The sequence below is a fragment of the Indicator indicator genome, chromosome 28, assembly GCF_027791375.1.
Source record: "Indicator indicator isolate 239-I01 chromosome 28, UM_Iind_1.1, whole genome shotgun sequence".
NCBI lineage: Eukaryota > Metazoa > Chordata > Aves > Piciformes > Indicatoridae > Indicator > Indicator indicator.
In genome coordinates this window covers 296,399-318,882 of record NC_072037.1, presented here as the reverse complement: position 1 = coordinate 318,882, position 22,484 = coordinate 296,399, and the positions used below count along the sequence as shown (strand labels likewise).

Genomic DNA, 22,484 nt, shown 5'->3' with positions numbered 1-22,484 from the left:
CACGCATGACCATGCACCCAGCTTTGCCACCCAGCTCCTTGCGCCCCAGCTTTGTCAGCCTCAGGAGAACAGGCACGTCCTGGGCAACCCCTCCTGCCACTGCACAGGGCAGGGAGCAAGAGATGCCTGGGCTGCAGGGGGGGCTTTGTTTCCCTTCTCCAGTGCAGAACCCCAGGGACATCCGCGGGTGCTTCATGCTTCTGATGCCTGATTGACAGAGCTCCTCCTGGCACCCTGCACCCCCAAGGTGGGCTCGGGTGGAGGCTGAGCCTCCAGCCCGGTGTGTGGGGGGCCCCAGCCTGGCTCTCGTGATGCTGGGTCCTGCCCAGCTCAGTGTTTGTTTTGTTTGAACAAATCCACGGAGCTGGGGCCGGCCTGGGGAGCAGGAGCAGGGGCAGGGGCAGGCCAGGCTCAGCTGGGTGTGGGGAGGGGAATGTGCTGGGCAGGGGGGCTGCCAGAGGAGAAAAACAGCTGTTGTGCAAACACTCCTTACATAAAGCCTTGGCAGGGCCCTGCTGCGGGGAGAGCCTGGGCTGCTGCTGTCCCCTGCACAGCCAGCCCTGCCCAAGCTGTGCCAGGCCTGTGGCTGCTCAGGGTGTCCCCCGGCACTCACAGCCGACCCTAAATCAAAGAGGAGGACATCTCCAGGCCCTCTGGCTGCGTGCTGGTCCCCAGGGAGCTGGGCATCAGAGCTGCCCGAGGCAAGAGTCTGGCTCCTTCCCAACACCTCCAGCCCCCAGCTCCCCATGGGGCATGCACCATGATGGGTGTTGGGACCAAGCAAGGATGATTCCTTGCATGATGCAGGGGCTTGGGTCAGGGCAAGGCAGGAGGTCCCACAGGAGCACCCAAAGGTGCCCATGGACTGGATCAGGCCCAGGCAGGCACTTGCTATTCCCTCCAGCTCACTTGGGACCCCTCTCAGAGTTGGAGTGATGGAGCAACGCTGCCCCCCTGCCCTGCAGCGCGGGGGCTGGGACCGGCGCTGGCTGTGGGCTGGGTTCTTGCTGCAGGCAGTTTGGCAAGCCGGACCGAACATGTCCCAGCAACAGGAGAGGAACGTTCGCAGCTTCCCGGCCTGCCCTTTGGCTCTGGCGCTCGCCCCTGCTCTCGCTTGCATAACGGCGCGGGGGGGAGCCGGGGCTGCCCCCTGGGGCCGCTGCTCAGCCTGCCCATAAATAGGGGCTCGCCTGACCCTCCTGCATTGCATCGCTGCGTGGCCCTCTCGCTCAGCTCGGCTCTGCTCTAGGGGAAGATGCACGCCGCACTGCTCGGAGTGCTGGGGCTGGCCCTGCTCGGTGCCCTGCACGCCCAGGACGTTCCCGTGCAGCCTGACTTCCAGCAGGACAAGGTGGCACAGCCTGGCAGCAGCACCTGCGAGGCGCTCAGGGTGTCCTGGGGGGCTGTGTGCAGAGGCCGCTGAGGTGGACCTGGGGCAAGGCTGGGCTCGGCACTGAGGGAAACCGGGTGGCTAGTGGCCAGACCCCCCATCCCCGGGTAGCCACCAGGGCCTGGGTTCAGTGGCTCTGGAGAGGATGCAGGACGAAGGCTGCACTCTGTGGGGCAGCCGCGGGAGGTGTGGGGTTGGGCCGGCTGCGGTGCTGTGGGGGGATGCGGGGGGGATTTTGTAGGGGGACTGCACAAGGCAAGGGCAGTTTGACAAGCAGCAGGGAGACAGGTGATGGACTCCTGCCCTCCCCCGGCACAGACCCCACCCCTGCAGGGGCCACACTGCCTGCTCCTCCAGGGAGCTACCTCAGGGAGGTGATGGTGTGGAGGCACCTCCTGCCAGGCTGGAGGATGGCAAAGTCCTGCCGAGGTGGTCCCAGCGCAGCCCATCTCCAAGGCTCACAGCTGCACTGAGCCCATGGCCCTAGGGATGCAGTTGGGATGAGCCCTGGATGCCCCTGGGTGGATGTAAATGGCATCTCACAGCCAGGTGGCCCTGTCACCCCCTCCTCGGGACTGGGATGAAGAGGAAGGAAACACAAGTGCCAGGCAGCGAAGGGCTCTCCTGGCTGCTGGGTGTTGTGGATGCTGAGAGCTGTAGCAGCTCCCTGTGGGATGGGAACCCCAGGACTGCCCTTCTCTGGAGTGCAGACTGGCAGGGGAGGGAGCTGGCTTGGTCTGGGGCTGGTGGGGGGTGGACAGGATCCGTGCCCAGCTGGTGACTGAGCAGAGGTTGTGTGCAGCTCACAGGGAAGTGGTACACCCTCGGCCTGGCCTCCAACTCCAACTGGTTCAAGGAGAAGAAGCACCTGATGAAAATGTGCACCACAGTCATCTCAGCCACTGCAGATGGGAACCTGGAGGTCGTCACTACCTACCCCAAGTATGAGCGTGGGCCAGGGGTGGGTGAGTGAGCAGGGTGTGCCCTCCCATAGTGCCATGCCTGGGGCTATGTGTGGGCTGGAGCATGCCCCCTCCCCAGCCCCTCTAACGTCCTCATGCTGTGCTCCCCAGAGGTGACCACTGCGAGAAGAGGAACAGCCTCTACACTAAGACAGAGCAGCCAGGGCGCTTCAGCTACAGCAGCCCACGTGAGTGCCCAGCCCCCAGCTCCTGGGGGCCAACTCCTGGTGTGGCACAGCTCCCAGCTCAGCCTCGCTATCACCTGTCCCTGCTTCTGCCCTTGTGGGAGCAGCTTGGGGCTGGCTCAGTGCCAGGGGCTGAGCTGTGCCCTCTGCACCCCCCCAGGATGGGGCAGCAAGCACGACATCCGTGTGGTGGAGACCAACTACGACGAGTATGCCTTGGTAGCCACCCAGATCTCCAAGAGCAGTGGCTCCTCCACCATGGTGCTGCTCTACAGTAAGTCTGCCCTGGCACCACCAGGCTGCCTACCCCACCCCCACCCTGGAAAACCCTGGGATGTCCTGGGTGGGGAAGCTCTCCCACAGGAAGGGGACAGCCGCATCTTCCAAGCTGGGGTGACACATGGGATGGCTGGGCTGGGATCCCCTTCCTGGGGAACCTGTCTCTTGCTGGGCAGCATGACCCCTCCCTGGGAGCTCTGAGGGGGGCTGCCTCTCACCCTGCTCTCACTGCAGGCCGGACCAAGGAGCTCAGTCCTGAGCGCCTGGAGAGGTTCACCCAGTTCTCCAGGGAGCAGGGCCTGTTGGAGGAAGAGATCCTCATCCTGCCCCACACAGGTGAGGAGCTGGGGGTGCAGGAGTGGTGGTTGGGAGCAAGGGTGAGGTACCCCGGGGGCCAGAGAGGGAGGAGATCCTCCTGCCTCCTCCCTGCCTCTCTGTGGGGCCAGCATGGGGCCAGCCATGGGGTGCTGCTGAGCAGAGCCCTGTGCAGGGTCCTTTGGAGGGGCAGTGCTCCCCCAGCCCCTGCAGGAGCTGATCTCTTTTCTTCCTCCTGCAGATAAGTGCATGGCAGATGCTGCCTAGGTGAGTCCTGCCTTCCCCAGTGCTCAGACCAGCCCTGCAGGGCGGGGGTGGGACGACAGGAGGTGCACAGAGCCACTCCACTCTGCAGAGCTCCCAGCCTTCCCAAACTGCTCCCTTCCCTGGGGTTCCCCTTATCCCTGCTGGGATCCTCCAGCCCATCCCCATGGGGTGGCTCTTTTGTTGCCCCAGACCCTGGGTGCTGGATGCTCACCCACTCAGTGTGGGCCTGGCAGGGCTGAGATCCCCCCACATCTTCCACAGCTCCCCCAGCTCAGCTGTGCTCACCCCATCCTCTCTTCCAGGCAGACACACCGTCGACTGCCAGCAGAGCCCTGAGGCCAGCCCGAGCTGGTGGCCACCCAGTCTTGTCCCCAATGCACCCTCAGCACCGCAGCAGCCTTGGCTCCCTGGCTTCACACCCACACCTGTACCCCCTCTCCATTAAAGCCTGTACAAACCAGCCCCCTGCCCTGGTCTGCTGGGTCCTCATGGGGAAGCCCCCATGGAGCGATGAGGAGGGGGAAGCACCCTGGTGGTAATGGGCTGGACTGTGGCTAGCACTTGGAGTTAGGGCTGATCCCAGCTTCTACCCATGGAGCTGTAGGGTGAGACCCCACAGGCACCTGCATCCCCGTGGTGCTGCCTGGTCACCAAACCAGCCTGGTCTAGGGAGAAAGAGTCCTCATGGCTGGGACCTGTTGGGAAGATTCATTCCCATCTAATCCCTTGGGCATCCTGAGCTACCCCCAGCCTCCCTGCCTCAGCTTCCCTGCCAGAGTGCAGGCTGGCAGTGTGGGCATGGGGTGATGGGCAATCACAGGGAGGGTCTCCAAAAATGTGGAGGAGGATGGACATGAAACAGAGTGACTGCTGGGGGCACTGGATGTGGCTGAGCCCCAGCTGCCCACCTGCCCTCCGTGCCATGAGTCCAGACCCTCTCTGGGAGTGGGGTCTGTGCCTGCTGCCAGCAGCCTGGGAAGGCACAGCCCCTTCTGGGAGCACCAAACTGTGGCTCAGCCCCCGGCCAACCCCAGCCAAACACCCAACCTCCTGCCTGAGGCACTGCCAGACCCTGGGGACAGTGGGCAACAGCAAGAAGGGGGGGGGCCTGGGAGTGCCCTGGGCACCAGCCATGGCCCAGTCCCCAGCATGCTCTGGGTGCCACACAAGGCTGCATTCATCTAGGGCTGGACAATTAGAGAGGGAAGGGGCAAGGCTGTCACCCAATACGGGCACAAGAGAGCCCTGTGCTTGTGTAACCTGTTGCATAAAGTGGGGGGCGGGCAGGGGGTGCTGCCAGCAGCGGGGGCTATAAAGGTGGTGCAGCCTGACCTGCCTGCACCCAGCTCTTGCAGCAAGCATGGTGGTGATGCTGCCCAGCCTGGCTCTGGCCCTGCTCTGCCTGCTGCAGGCAGGGGCTGATGTCTCTGTGCAGCCAGACTTCAATGCCAAGAAGGTAACAGCACTGAGTGCCCACTCAGCCAGTCCTGCCCGGGCTGGAGGGGCTGGCTGGGGCGGGGAACCCATGTGGCACCCCTAGGCATGGCTGGGAACCCCTAGGCACCCCTTGGTCCTGGCCCTGAGCTGACACTAGGGAAGCTTCTGGGAGAGTTTGACCTGTGCAAGGTATCCATGGGGTTGGTTCTGGCCAGCTGGTTCCCCACTGCAGGCTGGCAGTTGCCACCCATGGGTGGCAGGTCCCCATGGCTGTGCCAAAGCCTTCCAATGATGCCCTGCTGCAGTTTGCAGGTTCATGGCATCTTGTCGCTGCCGTTTCCAACTGCTCCGTGTTCCTGAAGATGAAGAACGAGATGAAGTCAGCCATCATCTCCATCAGCCTCCTGCCAGAGGGGGACCTGGCCGTGAAGTTTCTCTGGCCCCTGTGAGTGCCCATCGTGCTCACTGTGTCTTGATGGGGCCAGGGGGCTCCTCTCTGCACCCAGGCAGCTGGGCAAGGACATGCCATGGTGCCCATCCCTGCCCATGCATGTCCTCAGGCAGGCTGAGCCTCACCTGCTCTGCCACCCTGCTGCCCACCCACGTGGCATCTACCACTGTCTCGATTTTCCCTTTCCAGGATGGACAAATGCCAAAAGTTTGAGCTGCTCTTCCAGCGAAGTGGGCAGGCAGGGCACTACCTGGGTATGTGTGGGCACGGGGGGTCATAAATGGAGGGTGGGCATCCATGGCCCCGTGCCCGGGGAGCAGCAGGAGGCAGGTCTGGCCCCTCTCCCTCCATCACTTGGGTGGGCACCTGGCTCTGCTGGATCACAGAGGGATTCTTTATGCCCACTGTGGGTGAAACTGGGGCTCTGGGCCTGAGCCATGAGCCCTGGTGGGGGCCACAGAGGGGCCTGGGCTGTGCTGCACTGCCCATCAGGAACCTTCTGGAGTCCTTTAGCAGCAGAAGAGAATAAGGAGTTGCGTGTGCTGGACACCGACTACAGCCACTATGCCATCCTGCACGAGGCCCAGCGGAGTGGGCAGAGGCCCAAGACCATGCTGCAGCTCTTCAGTGGGTGTCAGGGGGGCTGGTGGGCACTCGTGCCTCCTGGGGAGGGGCTGGGGGCACGGGCTGGGGGCACGGGCTGGGGGCATGGGCTGGGCTCCCCACCACTGCTGCAGCTCACCATGCTGGCACCCAGCGTGCTGCCCTCCAGCCTCCAGGGCACACCCAGGGAATTCCCTCTGGGGCAAATGAAACCTTGCACCAGAAATATCAGTGGTTGGTCGGGGGTGGAACTGCAGCCCCTCTGCAGCATGTCTGTCCTGCTCCAGAACCTCAGCCCCACCAGCTGTCCTTGTGTCCCTTTGCTGCTGCTACCAGCCCAGGGCACTCTTGGGGTGCCCAATGTCCACCCTCCACCTCCCATGGCTTTGCTTTACCCTTCCCTGGGATCCTATGGCTGCCCTACTGGAAGCAGACCCCCCAGCATGGGGCATGCTGCCAGGTCCCCCCACACTCACCAGCCCCCATGTTGGGTGTCTGGCTGCAGCGAGAGAGCAGGACCCAAGCCCCCAGCTCCTGCAGACCTTCAGAGAGCTCATCCCCACTGTGGGCCTGACCGAGGACATGCTGGCAGTCCTGCCCGCCTCCGGTGAGTGCCAGGAGGGTGCAGGTGGCACTTGTGGCCCTTCTGAATCAGGAGGCTGCATGGGGGCTCAGGGCACTGCCCATGCCATGCTAACCCCTCTCTGCTTCCCAACAGATCAGTGCACCGAGGCCACCAGGTGAGCATGGCTGGAGGGAGCCGGGTCACCCTCCCGGCACAGCCTGAGCTGAGTATGGACTCACAGCCCCCTGGGAGCCTGCCTTGGGCTCTGCTTTGCTTTGGCTTTCCCCTGACCTAACTCCTGTTGTCTGTCTGTCCTGCCTCCCTGCAGCTGAAGAGGCCAACGTCAGGGCCATGAGTGCCCCAGACCTGGTGGAAACGAGGTTCTGCTGCCTCTCTGTGGTGCCCCTCATCATCCTCCCCACCTGGGCTGTGCCAGCCTCACTGTCCCACAGCAGGACCACACCTGACCCCTCTGAATAAATAGGTGCAGAAGCTGCCTCAGGACTTGGTGGTGTCTTTGGCAGGAGCAGGGGTGCTGCCAGGCTCTCCTGGCACCCTGAGCCCAGCGTTCCTGTTCCTGGGCCCCACCCTTCTTCTCAGCAACCCAGGTGCATCCAGGGGCTCCTTTGCTGTGTTGTTCACTGCACCCAGCATGGGCAGGGTTTAAAGCAGAGGATGGCGAAGCTGCAGTGGGGCAGGTGCTAAGGATGTGAGCAGGGGAGAATCAAGCTGGATTGAGCAGGGCTTTGTGTGGCTGGGCAGGCAAGTTTGAGTGGTCAGGCTGCCCAGCCCTGCCTGCATGGGCTCTGGCTGCTGGCAGGGAGCTTGCCCCACTCCCGGCTCATTCCCCCACAGCAGGACTGGGACCCCCATGCCTATCTCATTTGGACCTCTCATCTGCCATGAGCCATAAGGGCAGCATCCATTCCCTATACCTCCTGCAGAGCAGGGGCAGTCCCCTACTACCCTTGCCCCACCTGCCCTGGAACAGGAGTCCCTCAGTGCCCAGTGAGGTGCAGGGCTGAGAGGGAGCAGCATGGAGCTTGCCAGAGTCAGGGCACTGGAGACATCATACCCAAGGAGGGGGCACCCTGCTACAGTGCCATGAGCCCCTTTCTCTGGTTCCCTGCTCCAGGTGCACCCTGCTTGGAAGACCCTGGGTGCCTCAGGGCAGGTGGGTGAACCTGCCCTGGTATCATGGGGTCAGGTCATGCCAGCAGCATATAGCTCCCTGGGTTTGGGCATGATCCCAGCAGCAGCCTTGGGGCAGATGCCAGCCTGGGCAGAGGGGCAGGTGATTGATCCCCTTTGTGCCAGGTCACTGGGTGCTGGTGCTGCGTGGCCCATGCTGGGAAGGGCCTTCCTGCTCCTCCCAGCAGCCCTGTGGCAGCCAGCCAGGAAACAAAAGCTTTCTTTGTTCTTTCACAAGAGACTAAAGAAACAGGGCAGGGAAAATCCCACATTTCAGCACTGCTGCAGCAGTTCCTGGAACACAGCTCCTGGGGCCGCAGGCACTTCCCTTATTCCGCAAGACTGGAGCCTGTTTGCCCCAGGCTGACTTCAGCCCCTCCAAGCCACCACCTTGCCCAAGCCACCACCGTGCAGCTGGGCACGCAGCAGCCTCAGGACAGGGGTGAGGGGAGCGCGTGGCACTATAAAGCCAGCAGCCCTGGCACTGCTCTGCATGCTGCTGGCAAAGCTGGAGAAAGCTGTGGCAAGATGAGGACCATGGTGCTGTGCCTGGGGCTGGCCCTGCTCTGCTTGCTGCCTGTGGAGGCTGAGGATCTTGGGGCGGCAGGGCTGGACAAGAGCAAGGTGATCTACAGCACCCTGGGAAAAAAAGAGTAGGAGAGTGGCCTCTGGCCACCAGGGTGGGGTCTGGGGAGGTGTTTTGGTACTGGGAACAGCTGGGGCACCACAGCCACTGCAGGCTCTGCTGCCACGCTCAGCGGAGGGCAGCCACCAGCCTGGGTGCCCCAGCAGAGGTTTTGGTGTTGGAGGGGATGCAGGTGTCCCATAGCCTGAGTGTGTCCTGGCTCAGTCTGAGCTGGGGACAGCCCCTGCTCCTCCTCTGGCCTCACAGCCTTCCTTGCTGCCAGGTTGCAGGCAGATGGTACATCCCTGCTATGGCCTCCAGCTCCCTAGGCTTCCTGCAAAGAAAGGATGAGCTGAAGATGGCAATGGCCAACATCACAGTCCTGGGAGAGGGCAACCTGAAGATCTCTTTTGCAATTCCCTAGTAAGTACCAAGTGCTTTTCTCTGTGAGCTTCACTGACCAGCCTCCCTTCTGGACCTTCACTGGTGGGTCTCCACCTGGGCACCTCCATTCACCATCCAGGAAGGACTTGGGCAGGGAGTGAGGCAGGACATCCAGCCCTTTGGTTAGAGAGTTTCATCGTGGAAACTCCTTCAGGGCAGCAGCAGCCAGCCAGCAGTGGTCCCATCCTGAAGGCTGAGACACTCTGCTGCTCCCAGCAGGGCCACAGCAGAGTGGTAACTGACCACTGATTAAAGCTTTCCCAGCTGGACCAGCTTCATCCCAGCAGCTCAGAGCATGAGCAAGGGAAGCACTGTGTGACCCCATGGGATGGTTCCAGGTGCCAGCACTGTGCCCTGTCAGCCCAGGAACTCATTGCTCCAAGGCTGGCACCTGAACCCCTCCTTGCCCTGGCCACACCATCCCACTCCTGAACAGCAAGTCCTGTGTTTGGGGCAGTGGCCTCTGGGCCAGTGTCCCTGAGGTCTCGAGGGCAAAGGGTCACTGCACCCCAGCCAGAGCTTCCTGTTGCTGTTTTACAGCCCGGCAGGGTGTAAGAGGTCAGAAGGGATCTACAGGCCCACAGGCAGCCCTGGGGAATTCCACAGCGCTGGTGAGTGGGGGCAGCCCTGCCCCGGGGCTGAGGTGGAGGTACTGCCCAGCATCCTCGCCTGGAGCAGCTGCCTGTCCCTGGTAACATGGCCCTCAGGGGTGCCCACGGCTCTCAGGGGTGCCCACCTGCCTCTCCTGAGGTCCTGGGTGGGATATACCTCTGTGGCAGCCTGGCATATACCAAGGCTGGTGTCCCACCAGTGTGGCAGGTCCCTCTGCTCCCTCCCTCTGGGAAGCTGCTCTGGCTTCATGCATGTTCAGACCGGGGATAAACCCTGGGGGAAAGCAGGTTCATTCTGCACGGGGTGGTAGATGAATGTTCCCAAGAGATGAGTGGTTTCCCATCATCCCCAGTGCCAGTCTGACACTGGCCAGGCTGCTCCACTGTCAGCAGTGACCCTGCCCCAGGTCCTCCAGTGCTCACCTGTGATCTGTGTGTGGGCTCCCTCTGGGCTCTTAGAGGAGCAAGAGGGAAAAAACAGGACAGGAAGACATGGAAGGAAGGTGTGCTGGGTGGCCTGGCCCCTGGCCTCTTACAGTGTGGGAGTCCTCAGGAGGAGGTCATTCACCTTCCCTTCCCTCCACGTCCCTTTGCAGAGAGAGGCAACAAGACCGTGCAGGTGCTGGACACAGACGGGCAGAGCTATGCTGTCATCCTGGCCTCCAGGGTGAAGGATGGGAGGACTCTGCACATGCTGAGGCTCTACAGTGCGTACCAGGGCTGGGCTGGCCAGGCTGTTGCTGTGTCCTGAGGGTCCAGGGGGTCTGAAGGACAGGCCCCCTTCACCCCTGCCCTCCTGCCCTGGGAGGGAGCAGGAGCGGGGCTGGGGCTGCTGTGTGTTCCCTGCAGAGCAGGGGAAGGGGCAGCGATTTGGGGGCTGGCAGGGGAGGCTGGCCACAGCCCTTGGCTCCATGTTGGGAGCACATGGCCTTGGGTACTTACCCTTAACCTTGGCAAAACAGGTTGAAGAGTGGGGGTCCTGTATAAGAGGGGGCAGAAATGGTGGGCATGGGAACCATGAGAGGAGGCACTGTGCTGATGTTTTGTCACTTGGGAGGGGTATCTCATGTGCCTGGCCACCACCAGCTGCCCAGGAGCTGCAGGGAGAGGCCACAGCCTGCAGCTGATTTATGACTTTACCTTTAGGCAGAACCCAGGAGGTGAGCCCCAGAATTGTGGAGCTGTTCAAGAACCTGTCAAGGAAGAAGGGCTTCAGCAGCGAGATGATCAGGATGCTGCCCAGGCAGGGTGAGCACTGCCCAGCACCATGTCAGGCTGGCTCAGCTGGTATGGGAAGCCAGGACACACTGGCAGGGACCAGCTCCGCCCAGCACTGCCCACACTTTGTGGTCTGAGCTGGCAGGAGAAAGTGCTGGCAGCAAGAGGTGCTCTGGCTTGGCACCTGGTGGCTTTCACCCTGCTCAAGTTCATTCCTGGGTTGTCTGTTTTGGGTGCCAAGTGGGAGCAGGCAGAGCACAGCCCTGGACTCAGGGATTCTCTTTGTTTTCACAGAGGAATGCAGCCTCGAGGCAGTGTAGCTGAGCTGCTGCAGTGCCACAGGGTGAGTGCAGTGTCCTCTGCTGGAAGCTGTTCCCCTTGGTGCCCCTGCAAGGGCCACCAAGAACTTTTTTAATTACTCTGGGGGCCAAGGTGGTTGAAGCTGTGCAGGAGCTCATGCCCAGGTAGGACCATTCCCTATGGAGCTATGATCAGGGGCACTTGAATCAAAACCCCCAGTTCAGTGGAGAAGCAGCTGCAGAGCTCACCCAGCAGCCAGGGCCAGGTCATCAGCTCCTGCCAAGGGCACCTTGGGGTTGTGGGCTGGCAAAGGTGGACAGAGCTGAGCTGGTGTCTCACCATGCAGAACATGTTTGTGGTTGGCCTACCCTGACATGTGCTCTCCCACCCACACTGATGTACCTTCAGATGCAGGGCTTAGCTAGAAACTCCCTGCTGGAGATGGCTCCTTACAGAGTGGAAGAACTGGAAGAGTGCACTGACCCCCATGGGGCTCTAGAGCCCTCCTTGGCCCTCACCTCAGAGGCTCAAGCTGCCTCTTCTGGCTGTTTTTAGGAGATCTGGGCTAGCTGGTGGATGCTCCTGCTAAGTGATGCAACACCCACACCATGAAGCTCCAGGCTGCTGCTCTGCCCTCCCTCTGCTGAGCTCAGTGCTCAAGACTCTGGCAGGTCTCCTGCTCCCCCCGAGCACAGTCCCTTCTTTTGGCCAAATAAACAGAAACTCACCCCAGAGCTTGGTGTGGCTGTCTGTGGAGAGCCTGGGGTGCTCAGGCCTGTGCTCCCTTCTGTTGTCCTCCCAGGGTCTGTGGATGGGAAAGAGCTGGGGGCATGCTGGGCTGAGCTCGCCTAAGCAAGGACATTTTTGGAGCCCACCAGGACTTTCCCTCCTGGGTGCCTCCCATGGGACAGGACCACGGTGAGGCAGAGGTGCAGGCAAGGGGTGCAGTGAGGCTGGAAATCCTCAAGGGGCTGGGAACTGGGTGCAGAAACTAAGGCTGCAACCACTGCCATCATCCAACTCATCTTCCCTCTGCTCTCCCTGCTGCCACTGCAGCCCTTCTCTCCCCTGGAGACCTGTTTGAGCACCAGCTCAGGCTGGGCCAAGGCAGCACAAGACTCAGCTCATGGTGCTGGAGGGCTGGTGGAAGGTAAGTATCTGAATCTCTGGACCCAAAGCCAGAGAGCTGGTGCCAGGCTGCATGAGATCTCTGCTAGCGGGTACCATGCAGACAAAGCCCCCACTGGAGTCGGGTTCCCTGGCAGTGATGGACACCTGCCTCCAGAGATTGTCTTCCTTTGGATTTGTATTCCTGAACCCCCACTCCTTGCTTCCCTTCCTGCTCTGGCCAGCTCCTCAGTTCACTGCTTGCTCATTGCACCTTGTCCCCAGTGAAGCCCTGCACCTGATGCATGCTCACCTCCAGTGCTCACAAGCACTGAAGTCTGGCAGGATATGAAGCAGCTTCTGCCTCTCCTGGACAAAGAAGCTCCTCCAAAATCCTCTCTGCTGGCCTGCGCAGCCTGAGCAGTCACCTGGGTGCCTGCTTCAGCCCAGGAGCTGCCTTGCAGCAGTGTAACAGCAGCAGTACCCCAGGAAAGTGTCACCCTAGCAGCTGAGCTCCTTGGGACATTCCCAGGTGCTCCTTCTTCATCCCACAGACTGGGAAGATACTCTGGGAAACTGCTTCTCCTGATCCTGAGGATGATGAGAGCTGGGCATGCCCCAGCAGAAGCAGGGCAAGGGACCTCACTGGGACTTCCCAGCCCAGCATCATCTCCACCCTCTTTGGAAGGTGCCCAGTGTTCCCAGCAGGAATTCTGCCTAGCAGTTTGGACTGGCAGGGTTCAGCATTTGCTGTGCTGCCCAGAACCAGCCTGCAGGCAGCTCTGGCTGGAGGCTGGGTTTCCATAGGTGTTGGTGCAGATGAAACCAGCCCCTGCCAGCAGTGCCCTCTGCCCAGGGCTCTGTGTGACCACACCATGCTCCAGCCACATATTTCCCTCCTGTCGTGTGCAGACATCACCCTGCCAGGCAGTGCTGAGATAGTTTCTCTGTGCCAACAGCGTTTTCCACTCCTCCTTTTGTCCCCCTGCCTTCTCCATGCCCTGCAGCAGGATGCAGCCTAGCTGCAGTTCCAGCTCCTTGCTCGGCTGAAGCCCCCATCCATGGGGAGGCCCCCCACAGATCCCCATGATCCCTCTGATCCCTCAGCCCTCCCACAAAGCTGTCCTGGTACCAGTTGTGCCTTCAGCCTCATCACACCGTGCAGCTCCTCTCCCAGCACCCTGCCTTCACAGTATCACAGTACATCAGAGGCTGGAAGGGACCTCCAGAGATCATGGGGTCCAACCCCCCTGCCAGAGCAGGGTCACCCAGGGTAGTCCACCCAGGAATGCAACAGCAGCGAGGGACACACAGGGACAGGGTTGTTCCTGCCTCTCTGTACCCCAGCAAACCTGCCCAGGTGTCATTGTGTATTTGATGACTTCTCTTCCCTGAACATTTCTAAGGGCTTCTGGGGTGAGGCAGCTCCTCAGCACTGGGGGCACCCTCCAGCAAGGGCCTTCAGCATTCATCTTAGCTGTCACAGAATCAATAAGTTTGGAAAAGACCTCAAGGATCATCAAAGTCCAACCTGTCACCCAAGAACTCATGACTACTAAACCATGTCAGTGGCTTCACCTGCAGCTCCTTGGCCAGGCACTGTGGCAGCACACTGTTGGGATGGGCTGGCAAGGATTGGGTTGGTGCAGTGGAGCTCAGCCCAGGCAGCTGGATCCCAGCCAGCTGCTGGAGAGAGCAGAGGGCTGTTAGGGCAAAGAGTCCCAAGGTGTGGGAAAGGTGTTGGAGCTGCTGGATCAGCCTTTGATGTGTGAGGAGCAGTTTGGGGACTCAGAGCTGGTGGCTGTGGTGCTTGCTGGTGATTCATCCTCCCCATGCCATTCCAGACCCTAAATCTTTAACAAGGCTCCTTCCTGCCCCACCTGTGCCTCAGCCTTCTCTGCTTAGTCTATGTCCCTGCTGGGGCTGGGTGATCAGACCTGGACCTCCATCTGTCTGAGAAAGTGTGGGTACTGCTGAGATGTGCATACTGCCTTGGCCTGTTCCCCAGCCCTCTCCTAACTTCTGCTCATGCTCCATCTGCCACCTTTGGCACTTGCTGCATGTGGATGAGATGTTTTACAAGCTGTCTATTGGCACAGTGATTTCCCTGGGTGATCCTCCTCCCTTTTTCTCTCTCTCAGCCACTCATTTATCCAAGGGAGGATCTTCCTCCCTAGTCTATGGCAGCATATCCTCTGCAAGCTTTGGTAAAGATCCTTCTCAGCTGACCAGGAGATGCCCAACATCCATATCTTGTTGCCTCCTCTAGACACTGTGATTCTGAGGTGTGATTCACATCCACTGATGCACACACCAACGGCTGTGCCAATTTGTGCAGTGTTAGTGAGCACCTGCCCAGCACAGCAGACCCACCTGGCTGTCCTCTCTTGATCTTCAACACCCTCTTTCCAACCAGACTGTTTGCTGCTCCTAGGCTTCTGATGGAAGCACGATGCACCAAAGGTGAGCCTGGACAGCAGATGACATGCTGCTGTGAAAGGTTTGAGTCATAGCTGCTGTGAAAGGTTTGAGTCATAGCTGCTTTGCTTTGGGCATGTCATCTCTGGTTCACTGCTCACTTGCACTTCTCTCTTGGTAGGACATTTTTCAGGTGTTTCAAGAGGTTTTCTGGCCTGGGGATCCACCAAATCTTCTGAGTGAGGTTAATTTCTTCTCTTTTCTACCAGCTTATTTTCTGGGAATACTGCCTCTGAACTGGCTATCAGGCAAACAGTTTCCAGTGCTCTTGGTGCCTATGAAGAGGGAAGTGTAGGTGAGCACAGAGGTCATTCCTCAGAGCAGAAGAATAAGGGGCAAAATTCTGATGTCATAGCATCATAGAATGGTCTGGGTTGGGAGGGACCTCCAAAGCTCATCCAGTCCAACCCCCTGCACTCAGCAGGGACATCCTCCACTAGAACAACCTTGTTCAGAGCCTTGTCCAGCCTCACCTTGAATAGCTCCAGGGATGGGGTCTCAGCTCCCTCAGCCTGTCCTCACAGGACAGCTGCTCCAGCCCCCTGATTATCCTCATGGCCTCCTCTGGACCTGCTCCACCAGGCCCGTATGTCTCATGTTGAGGGCTCCAGAGCTGGACACAGCCCTGTAGGTGAGGTCTCCCCAGAGTAGAGGGGCAGGATCCCCTCCCGCCAGCTCTGGCCACACTGCTTTAGATGCAGTCCAGGCTGCCCTTGGCCTTCTGTGCTGCCAGTGCCCACTGATGACTCCTGTCCGGCTTCTCCCCCACCAGCACCCACAAGTCCTTCTCTGCAGGGCTGCCTTCCATCACCTCCTTCCCCAGCCTGGATTGACAGTGAGGATTGTTCTGACCCAGGTGCAGAACACCGCACTTGCTCTTGTTGAACCTCACGAGGTTCACCTGGCTCCACCTCTCCAGCCTGTCCAGGTCCCTCTGGATGCCATCCTGTCCCTCTAGCATATCTTTATTTTTTGTCTTACTCTGCTGCCAGTTAACTCACTGGGGTCATTCTTCTGTCTTCACGTGGGTGCAGCTTGGGCAAGCTTAAGAATATTTCTCCTTGCTGAGCACCTGCTCTGATTGAGTCGTGCTGGTTCCATCTGGGCTGTCCCTTCCCTAGGTAGCTTGGGGTTTGTGTTTGCCAACAGCAGCTTAAGCGCCCCAAGGGAGGCTCAGCTGGGCTGCCCTGGCAATCCCTCTGCCCTGCCTCATTTTTAATCCTCTTGACTTTCCATTTTTTCTCCTTTTATAAATAAAATGCAACTGTGCCAGCTCACCCCTGGTTCTAGGCATAGTGCTGGCTGCTATGAGAATAGTGTTTTGATTTCAGCCCCAAGGCCAGGTCCCACAAATTCACAGACTGATTGCATCAGATTGGAAGGGACCCTCCAAGGGAATCTTATCCAACCCCCTGCAGGCAGCAGGGACACCTCCAGCTAGAGCAGGCTGCCCAGGGACACATCAAGTTTGACCTTGAATGTCTCCAGGGACAGGGCCTCAACCACCTCCCTAGGCAACCTGTTCCACTCTCTCCCCAGCCTCACTGTGCAGAACTTCCTCCTGATGTCCAACCTAACCCTGCCCTGCTCCCCTTTCAAACCATTGTCCCTTGTCCTATCCCCACAGCCCTTCTGAACAGTCCATCCCCAGCCTGCCTGGAGGTCCCCTGCAAATACTTTAATGCAGCTCTAAGGTCTCCCTGGAGCCTTCTCTTCTGCAGGCTGCACAGCCCCAACTCTCTCAGCCTGTACCCATAGCAGAGCTGCTCCGGCTCTCTGATCATCTTTGTGGCCTCCTCTGGACCTGCTCTATCAGATCCATGTCTCTTGTGTTGAGGCTCCAGAGCTGGACACAGCCCTGCAGGTGAGGTCTCCCCAGAGCAGAGCAGAGGGGCAGGATCCTCTCTCTCCAGCTCTGCCCACACTGCTTTGGATGCAGCCCAGGCTGCCCTTGGCCTCCTGTGCTGCCAGTGCCCAGTGCTGGCTCCTGTCCAGCTTCTCCCTCACCAGCACCCCCAAGACCTTCTCTGCAGGGCTGCTCTATCTCATCATCCATTTTTCTGCTTAGGACCTGTGGGCTCTCAGCCATCACAAATATCTGAGCCCACAGGTGCCCATCCATGCTGGAGCAGTGTGTCAGTGTGAGCTGAAATTCCCCCCCCACCAACAATAACCAGGCTAGCTCAGTCTGGAAGCAAATTAAAGCTGTATTTACAAGCAGATCTACAATCTATGATGAAATGCAATGAATATGTACAAATATACAAAATTCACAACATTTACAAGTATATATAATCAACAGAAAAGCACAACCAAGCCCCCTTTGCTTCCCCCCAAAGGGGACCTTTCCCAAGGGGGCCTCTCACAGGGGCCTCCCCCCCAGACCTCCCTGGCAGAAAGCAGTTAGTTAAAGCAGAAAGTTGTTAACTTAGCTCACCAAGGTCAGTGTGTTATCTTCAGCCAGAAGAGAAGAAGAAAACAGCAGCCAGACACCCCAGCAAGCTGCCCCGACTGCAGAATGCAGAGTGCCCCACTTTGTTTTGAGTAATAGTTCTTAAACATTTCTATCTATCCAATGGAAGTGTTTAGAACAATCATCATTTTGCTTTCTTACACACAATAGTGACTTATTTACACTCTTTCGCTCTCTCTGCTTGAACTTTGCAAAGAAAAATTAAAGATACAGTTTCAAACCATCACAAGCAGCCAAGTGATAGAGCCTCCTGGATGTCCCTTTGCACATGATGGGTGCCCGCACCACCATCACCAGATGGCAGTATGGGCACCACAGCAGGAGTCCTTCCAATGGTATGGAGCCATTGGGGCTTGTCCATCCATCTTGGATGGTGCAGAGTGAGGCCATGGGGTCCTCAGGTGACACTGGACATGGAATCAGCTGGGGAAGGACTCACCCTCCACCCTTGAGGACAGTTCAAAGGTGAAGCAAAGTGATGGAGAGTTCCCAGGCTTCCAGGGTCAACATTTCCTGAAATATGTGAAGATGCAGCAGGCCCAGCAGTGCCCAATGGCAGTGTGCAAGCTTTGGGGACAGGTTACTGTACTGGAGGTGCCATGTAGACAACAGTCCTGAGACAAAGGACTTGGGAGGTGCTGGCTGATGAGAAGCTCAGCAGTGAGCCAGCATCGTGCACTTGTAGCCCAGACACCAACCAAATCCTGAGCTTCATCAAAAGAAGTGTGGGCAGCAGGTCAAGGGAGGTGACTGCCCCCCTCTGCTCTGGTCTCATGAGACCCCACTTGGAGTAATGTGTCCACCTCTGGAACTCCCAACACAAGAAGGACAAGAGGAGGCCACAAAAGTGATCAGAGGCTGGAGCATCTCTTTGATGAAGACAAGCTGAGAGAGTTGGGGCTGTTCAGCCTGGAAAAGGCTCCAGGGAGACCTTAGAGCAGCCTTCCATTATTTGAAGGTGACTACAGGAGAGCTGGGGAGGGGCTTTTTGACAAAGCTGTGTAGTGACAGGATGGGAGGTGATGGCTTCAGACTGGATGAAGATCAATTTAGATGAGACACAAGAAAAAAATTCTTCCCCATGAGGGTGGGGAGGCACTGGAACAGGTTGCCTAGAGAAGTTGCAGAGACACCAGCCCTGGAGGTGTTCAAAGCCATGTTGGATGTGGCCTTGAGCAACCTGGGGTGGTGGGAGGTGTCCCTGCCCAAGGCTGGGGCTTGGAACTGGATGAGCTTTAAGGTTCCTTTCAGCCCAAACGACTCTCTGATTTAAAGAGGCCACAGCACCCCCCAGAATGCAGTAGCACAAACCTCCTGTTGTTCATCCAAGATGCAGAGCACAAAGGCTGAGCTAATCCTGTGCTGCTGGGCACACTGGGGCTGCAGGGAGCAGGCAGCACTGCAGGGAAAACTCTGCATATCCAGGGCTGGACAGCAGTCAGCAAAGTGGCTTTGCAGCAAAGTTGGCCAGGGACATCCTGGTCTGGGCCAGTGAAGAGCAGCAGTCAGCTTGAAGGACCACCATGAGACTGAACTGGGAAAGCTGAGCCCAGTTTAGGGCTCCCCAGGGCAGGCAAGGTCCTGCAAACTGCAGAGCCCAGTGGAGGCCCTGAAGCTTGCTGGGCTTTGGAGCACAGCATACAGCAGGACAGACTGAGATGGGCCAGGGAAGCCTTCAGAAGAGAAGGAAAACGGAGACATCTGGCTTCTGCCTCCAGCAGCCCCAGGGCAGGGTCTGCAGAAGGTGCAGCCAGGCTCCTCCCAGAGCTCCCTGGCAGGATGAAGGGCAACAGGCATGAGCTACAACATGGCAAATGCCAGCAGGACAAAAGCAGAAAGCTCTTCACCATGAAGGTGTTCTTGCACTGCAGCACATGGTTGAGTCCCTCCTCATCACTGGAGGATGGACAAGTCCCTGAACAACCTCACCTGGCTCCAAAGTTGGCCCTGCTGTGGACAGGGGCAGGAGCAAGAGACCCTGAGACTCTCTGGGCCTTGGAGATATGGAAATGGGCCTGACAGTGAGCAGGGTTCCTCATGCCAGCATGCTCCTCATATTCAGGTGAGCACAAAATGTTCAAAGATTATTTATCCATTACTGACCACCTGTACATTAATTACTCCTGTGGTCAGTGCCAGGGAAGATGTCTACTCCTAGCACATGAGCTCTTGGTGTGCTCTCAGCCCTTCCTCCCCAGGAAGCCCTGTGGCCCCGCCCTGTAGTCCTGCCCTGTGCTACCAGCTGCTGCCAGGTACATTTTACCCTGTGGGCAGAGCAGGGAAGGGCAGAGACTGCTGTAGTGAAGTAGAAGGAGGGAGACTTCAGGCTCCAACATACACTTGTGTGCTAGAAGGGGGATGAGGAGGTGAGCTGGAGGGCAGGGAGGGCTGCTTGTGTTTCTGGTCAGCATCCAAATCACTCTGCCACCCCCTCAAAGATGTGGATGCTCTCAGGCCCCACCCTGACCTTTGCAGATTGGTGCACCTGGGGGGCAGCTTCCCATCCAGATCCCCAAATTTCTCAGAGGTGGAAGGTCTCCAAGCAGCAGTTCAGAGAATTAGTGTAGCTTATGCTTTCTAGAGCCCCTGAGTCATTTGATATCTAGATGAGCCTATCTAGAAGAAACCAAGGCTGTCCAGCAAAGCCAGGAGGTTCATCCTCATTTACAGAAGTGGGGAAAGCAAGCTGGAAAAGGCTAAAGAATCCAACTCTGACATGTTTGTGGCCTCAGGCTCTTGCTTAAAGGTGTCTCTGTACCACTTTGGCTGCAGAGCCCACTGTGGGCTCCACTGCAGGACCACGCCTCTGGGTGTCTCTAGCTGCCAAGAATTTCAAATATGGATTCAGAACTGCTCCCAAGTCCTGATCTTTGAAGGTTTGGGGCCCTCTTTGTGGGGATCCTGCTGGAGCACATCTCAGGGGGGTGTCCATGGCTGGGCACTGAGCACGGGACTCAGCACACTCTGTTCCCTTGCTGTGTCCTTCCCTGCTCCCCCAGAATCCCAAAACACCATGGCCAAGGGGCTGTGCTGGAACAGGGATCTTTGCCCAGGTGCCTGCCAGAAGTACGTTGAAACTGTCCTTGTGTCCCAAACCTCCAGTTCTGCCAGGCACTCCTGGTGCAAAGAGAGTATTTTCTCAAGGCAGGCTATGCTCACACAGCATCTCTGCCAGGTGAGTGCTCGAGGGCAGGGTAGCTCTAGGACTGAAGAGGAAAGGACTTGGCCCCATGCTGGAGCCCTGCAAGGCCAGCTCTGCCCTGCTCAGCTCTGTGCCCCTCTGCCATGACCAGCAGGTGTGGGGGTCGTTGATGTCCTTGTCCCGGCCCAGCAGCCAGATGAGTGCTTGATGCACGTCTCAAAGTCCACGGCAGGCAGCTCGGCTGCTCCAGCAGGCCAGGAGCCCTTCCCCCACTGCAAACAGGGCTCTGCCCAGCTGCAGACCTGTTTCCTGTTCCCCCGGGCCTGCTCCCGGCAGTGTTCCCAGCCTGCCTGGGTTGCAGCTGTGGGCTGTGCTTCATGCAGAGCACCACCCATCAGCTGTTCCCAAGACTACCTCCAGCTCCCTTGTCTCAGCTTTGATTGCCAATCAAATGCAATTTAATTAGCAGAAAGGCAAACAGACCCTTCAGGGAGCTGGGCACCCAGATGATGGCTGTCAGATGGAACTGCCAACCCCAGAGTGCAAAACAAAATGAAGATGCCACTAGCATCCTGGCTGCACAGCACCCCTGACATGTCTTCCTTCCCTGGCTCATGGGCTGGAGGGCACTGTGGGGGGCTACACACACTCTGCCTCAACCTTCTTGTGCCCTCCACCTCCCAGTGACACAACTGGTACAAGAGAAGCCAAGCTGGTTTTCTGGTAGCCCAGAACATGGCAGTGCCTGGGACACACCAGGTCCTTGGTATGCCCCTGGTCCTGGGAAGGCCACAGGGCACAGGGAAGGAGCTGTATGCCATCTTCCAGGTGAACCAGGCTTGTAGTCTGCCACTTCTGCTTCCTAACCCAATGCAGAGGCTCCATGGACGCCTGCTTAGACTTAGAACAGCTTTATTTTGAGTAAAGGGAAAACTTTGCAGTGGTGAAAAAGACATTTTGGAATCAAAAGCCCTCCTGTCGGGAGCAGTTTGGACCTCCAGCTTCCTGAGGAGGTACCAAGTGAGACCTTGGCTGCCTGTTCAAACTCTGGTGCATTAGATCCAAGGAGGTGATTCCTGGGTTTAAGGTGCCAGCTCTCATAGGCTTGCCCATGCCAGGATTACCCTGCTGCATTTGGTGAGAGAGGAACCCCCTTGTGTTCTGGCCAGTCCTCAGAGGTGCCAGGGCCTCGGGGCAGCTGGTAATTTTCCATCTCTGCATAGCTCTGCCAGCTGTGGGCATCATCGTCCCGACCCAGATCCCACCAGCCTGTCTCTGGGGGCTGCAGTGGGGGCAGGAGCAGGGCAGCTCCTTCCCAAGGCAGCACACACGGGGGCTGTGCAGCGCCGGCGGCAAACGTCTGCAGCTCAGCTCCAGAGCTCCCTGCTGCCCCCGCAGCCACTCGCTCAGCCTCCCAGGGCAGCGCTTGGGCAGCTGAGGGAACAGCTCTGACCCCAAGGTGTCCCTCCTGGGGGCGAGAGGGGCAAACCCCTCCATCTGCCCCGACCCTCTGAACCCAGCTCTCGATCCCCTGCCAGCAAGAGATGCAATGGGGGCAACGTTGGCACCTGGTTATCTCCACTGAGTGGGGTGCAGGCTGGCACTGTGGGCAGGGCAGTGCTGCTGGTGCTCAGCCCAGGGCTCCGGCAGCAGTGCACAGAACATTCAGAGAGGACTGTGGGGGGGACTCCTCTGGCCAGCAGTGCTGCAGGTGATCGGTGGAAAGACAGAACATGGGGGCACTGCCTTACCCCCTCCATGCCCCTTGGTGCCATGGCAACGCTGACCACCAGGCCTCCACCTAGCCCTTCTGCCATCTCTGGTCACCACGTGTCCATCAGCAGCCTTGGCCTTGGTAATTTTCCATCGTTTCATGCTTCCAGCATCTCCACAGCAATGTGCTTGAGTGAAGGGCTCTGCTCCCAGCTGCCACAGATCTCTCCCTGCTTGGCTTTGCTTCTCCAGGCTCCACCACACCCTGTCCTCCCTGACAGACTCCCCTGGCAGCCTGGATCTGTTGCCTCCTCTTTGAGTAAACTCCTTCGTTCCTGTGTACCGCCCAGGAAGGTCTCACTAACATACCACAGCATTGGTACTTATCCACATGGAGCTTTCTGTCTTCCCCATGGCCAGTCTGGTATCCTGTGCCTGTCACACCAGCCATTGCTCTGACCTCTGGGGTCATCTGCTGCCACGGTTGGCTCCATGAAGGAGTTTGAGTTCCTCCACACGAGCTTCGCATGAGGCCACAATCCTTTGTGTTATTTCCTATGGACCATCTGTTCTTCCTCAGCCAGAGGAGACTCAGTCCTTTCCGCCTGGTACCATTCTCCCAGTGCTCTTGCCTCTGTTCTGGCTGCCCACACACTGCCTTTGAAGGGATGGTGCCCTGGGTGAGCTTCATCTCCTATCATTTATCTACACCAGGGCTTTGTCAGGCA

At 58.6% G+C, this 22,484-nt stretch overlaps 3 protein-coding genes across 4 annotated transcripts; all 3 read left to right on the top strand.

The window, feature by feature from the left end:
- Positions 1–1,228: 1,228 nt before the first annotated feature.
- On the top strand, positions 1,229–3,878 carry LOC128976202 (lipocalin-like). Of its 2 annotated transcripts, none has more exons than XM_054393350.1 (7): positions 1,229–1,351; positions 2,193–2,332; positions 2,464–2,540; positions 2,698–2,811; positions 3,051–3,152; positions 3,373–3,398; positions 3,705–3,878. In XM_054393350.1, the coding sequence occupies exons 1-6, from the start codon at positions 1,256–1,258 to the stop codon at positions 3,396–3,398; spliced, it is 555 nt and encodes a 184-aa protein (XP_054249325.1). In that variant the 5' UTR covers positions 1,229–1,255; the 3' UTR covers positions 3,705–3,878. The 2 variants fall into 2 exon arrangements, with proteins under 2 accessions (XP_054249325.1, XP_054249324.1); XM_054393349.1 differs by having other exon boundaries at positions 3,701–3,878.
- Positions 3,879–4,758: 880 nt separating this feature from the next.
- Positions 4,759–6,820, top strand: LOC128976090 (lipocalin-15-like). Its single transcript, XM_054393208.1, has 7 exons — positions 4,759–4,854; positions 5,141–5,280; positions 5,476–5,546; positions 5,800–5,913; positions 6,395–6,496; positions 6,608–6,629; positions 6,783–6,820. The coding sequence occupies exons 1-7, from the start codon at positions 4,759–4,761 to the stop codon at positions 6,784–6,786; spliced, it is 549 nt and encodes a 182-aa protein (XP_054249183.1). The 3' UTR covers positions 6,787–6,820.
- Positions 6,821–8,173: 1,353 nt separating this feature from the next.
- On the top strand, positions 8,174–11,425 carry LCNL1 (lipocalin like 1). The gene is made up of 7 exons (XM_054393530.1): positions 8,174–8,269; positions 8,554–8,693; positions 9,255–9,325; positions 9,922–10,032; positions 10,472–10,573; positions 10,838–10,886; positions 11,399–11,425. The coding sequence occupies exons 1-6, from the start codon at positions 8,174–8,176 to the stop codon at positions 10,861–10,863; spliced, it is 546 nt and encodes a 181-aa protein (XP_054249505.1). The 3' UTR covers positions 10,864–10,886; positions 11,399–11,425.
- The last annotated feature ends 11,059 nt before the right edge of the window (positions 11,426–22,484 follow it).